Source organism: Myotis davidii, unplaced genomic scaffold (assembly GCF_000327345.1).
Source record: "Myotis davidii unplaced genomic scaffold, ASM32734v1 scaffold1051, whole genome shotgun sequence".
Lineage (NCBI taxonomy): Eukaryota > Metazoa > Chordata > Mammalia > Chiroptera > Vespertilionidae > Myotis > Myotis davidii.
This window is the reverse complement of record NW_006282264.1, coordinates 219436-222724: the sequence shown is the minus strand read 5'-3', so window position 1 is coordinate 222724 and position 3289 is coordinate 219436. Positions and strand designations below refer to the sequence as shown.

At 42.9% G+C, this 3289-nt stretch overlaps 1 protein-coding gene across 6 annotated transcripts in view; it reads left to right on the top strand.

Annotated features, from left to right (window-relative positions):
* Positions 1 to 3289, top strand: part of U2SURP (U2 snRNP-associated SURP domain containing) — a 79765-nt gene that overhangs the window by 54201 nt on the left and 22275 nt on the right. For 5 of the 6 annotated variants that reach the window (XM_006752802.2, XM_015557964.1, XM_006752801.2 and 2 more), the window contains exons 18-19: positions 1571 to 1650; positions 2408 to 2495. The exons of the other annotated variant lie outside the window; for it this stretch is intronic. In XM_006752802.2, coding sequence (XP_006752865.1) covers positions 1571 to 1650; positions 2408 to 2495 — 168 coding nt within the window. The remainder of the gene's footprint in view (positions 1 to 1570; positions 1651 to 2407; positions 2496 to 3289) is intronic. 6 annotated transcript variants of the gene reach the window in all.

The window sequence follows — 3289 nt, the reverse complement described above, 5'->3', positions numbered from 1 at the left end:
ACCGCCGGGAGCGGGAGGGGAAGCCCGCCAAACCACCTGGGAGCGGGAGGGGAAGCCCGCCAAACCGCCTGGGAGTGGGAGGGGAAACCCGCCAAACCGCGTGGGAGCGGGAGGGGAAACCAGCCAAACCGCCTGGGAGCCGGAGGGGAAACCCAGCAGGAGGGGCTGGGAGCGGGAGGGGAAGCCCGCCAAACCGCCGGGAGCGGGAGGGGAAGCCCGCCAAACCGCCGGGAGCGGGAGGGGAAGCCCGCCAAACCGCCGGGAGCGGGAGGGGAACCCCGCCAAACCGCCTGGGAGCCGGAGGGGAAACCCAGCAGGAGCGGCTTGGAGTGGGAGCGAAGCCTGCCTCAGCTGGTTTCGCTCCCCTCTCTGCTTGGCTCCAGCCACTGGAAGCCCGATTCTTGCAGGAATCTTCCTACCACGGGCCTCTAGTCCTATATAATAAAAGGGTAATATGCAAATGGACCCCAATAGCAGAAAGATGGGAAAGACTGGTCACTATGACACACACTGACCACCAGGGGGCAGATGCTCAGTGCAGGAGCTGCCCCCTGGTGGTCAGTGTGCTCCCACAGGGGGAGCTCTGCTCAGCCACAAGCCAGGCTGACGGCTGCCAGCACAGTGGTGGTGGCAGGAGACTCTCCTGCCTCCTCAGCAGCGCTAAGGCTGTCCGACTGCAGCTTAGGTCTGCTCCCCGCTGGCAAATGGACATCCCCCGATGGCTGCCCAGCTCCCAGAGGGATGTCTTTTTGCCAGCTTAGGCCCAATCCCCCGGGGAGCAGGCCTAATCCAGCAGGTGGTCATCCCCCGAGGGGTCCCAGACTGTGAGAGGGCACAGGCCAGGCTGAGGAACCCCTCTCCACCTCCACCCCCCACATGCACAAATTTTTGTGCACTGGGCCTCTAGTATGGATTATATAAACCATTTAATAAGTTAACTGTTTGTAAGATACTGCCTAATTCCTAATTGACTATATATCTAATTTAAAAATTATAATCCCTCTTGAATTTAGAAATTCCAACAAGTAAAAGAAGATCTGCTTTTCATTCTTAGCTCTTATCACTAGCTAGCTAGTCTTGGATGGTTTATAAGTTAAAATGATGCTTACTTTGCCAAGGTTCCTCATCATATAATAATTAATGAATCAATTTGTCATTTATTCATTTAGACAACATTTATTGAGTGGTGTGCCAGCTGAATTTTCTTAATAGACAGATTGAATAGGTAAAAGGGGAGATAATAGTTGGCTCTTTGGATTGAAATTGGTTTCCTTTTTTGCATGAAGAACTTGACCCAGAAAATCTTTTCTTATACAGTCTTGTTATGTTAATTGACAGACAAGTTAACAGGTTGAAATGTAAATGAGTTAAAGTTTTATCCCTGCAAAAGTAATGGTTGTGGTAATGTGAAATTTCTTGTAACTATTCTAATTAGTCATGATTATTAAATTGTAAACATTGGCCTTATTACACTGATTCCAAAAAATTCAATATGGATTTTTTTTCTATATATGTTGTTTCTGATGGTTTTTATTTTTAATTTGTTTTATGTTATCTTTTGGTATTCTAGATTGCCAGATTATATTTGGTTTCTGATGTTTTGTACAACTCTTCAGCAAAAGTTGCCAATGCTTCATATTATAGAAAATTGTAAGTAAAATGAGGTAAATTGATATTTCTGAAATAAAATACTTTAAGTTAAGGAGTTCAGAAGAGAGCACTGTTTTGTTAACACCATCCAATAATAAGAAATAATTTGAATTTCTTTGTAGTCATAGAATATTCTAAAAAATTGGATTGCATTCATTGAACTAAACCACTTTCAAGCTAAAGTAACAGTTTTTTGAAAGTTTTTATTGGTTAACTTGGTAACAAGACAAATAGGACCAGTTAAAAAGTAACTGTTTTATTGAATATTTAGCCACTTATATAATAAATAAACTGAAACAATGGCAAAGGAAGAGACAAAGACAAAGCATTAACTATCCAATATGTGTTTACTTCTGATCATCATTATATTGTTGTAGTTCATTGCTAATGCTTTCCTTGGCAATAGGAAATTATGTTGCTTAACTGTAATTAATTTAGAACTCTTCCATAATTCCCCAGAGTTCTGACTAGGTGGCTCAAAGTGTCAGATGTAAAGTTCCTTGCTAATCAAGGAACTACTACTTAAGGCTCTTTTGGGGATTTTGCAAGAGAAAATTTAGAATTAGGTGTTAAAGCAGTTGAATTACAGTTTTAGAGGTTAAGCACCTAGTTCTTGATTTTTACAAGATTGCTTAATTTATTGGTAGGTTTTGTTGTGTTTTTTTTTTTAGGTCTGGGAGGGGTTTGGATAACATACTGAAGTAGATAGGGATTTTAAAACAAATTCTGTTTTAAGAATATATTATTTCAATTTCAGTTTTGAAACAAAGTTATGTCAGATATTTTCAGACCTCAATGCTACCTATCGTACAATTCAAGGCCATTTACAGTCTGAAAACTTTAAGGTATGTTTACTATTTTATTACTTTTGCTGCCCTAGTGTTGAATATGGAGCATGGGAGCTGAGAAGAACATTGGAGAGCTAGAAAAGTATATAAGACATACTAGAGACCCGGTGCATGACTTTATGTACCATTGGGGTCCCTCGGCCTGGCCTGTGGGATCGGGCCGAAACCAGCTTGCCAACATCCTCCGAGGGGTCCCGGATTGTGAGAGGGCACAGGCCAGGCCAAGGGACCTCACTGATGCACGATCGGGGCTTGGGAGGCATGCGGGCGGTTGACCAGCCTGGGAGGGATCCTGGGAGGGCTCCAGGGCATGTCCGGCTCATCTCTCTCAGTCCTGATTGGCCGGACTCCAGCAGCAAGCTAACCTATCAGAGTGTCTGCCCCCTTGTGGTCAGTGCACGTCATAGCGACTGGTCGACTTTCTGCCCCCTGCTGGTCAGTGCAGGTCATAATGACCGGTTGAGTGGCCTTAGCATGTCATTGGCATATTGAACGGCCAACCAATCGACCAGACACTTTGCATATTAGGCCTTTATTATATAGGATATAAAACATAACTTGCCTGATCCAGAGATTATTCTGAAATTTACTGCAATGTTACCTTCATTTCAAAATATACCTGAAATTTAAAATGTATTATTTAGTGTTATTTTGTCGACTGTTAGTTTTAAGTATTTTACAAAAATTTGCTGAAAATTAGTCTTCTCTTTTCAAAAAACACACTCAGAAGATCACTTGTTTTGTAATGGTATACAGTAATGCACTGCATAAGGACATTTCAGTAAAAAAAT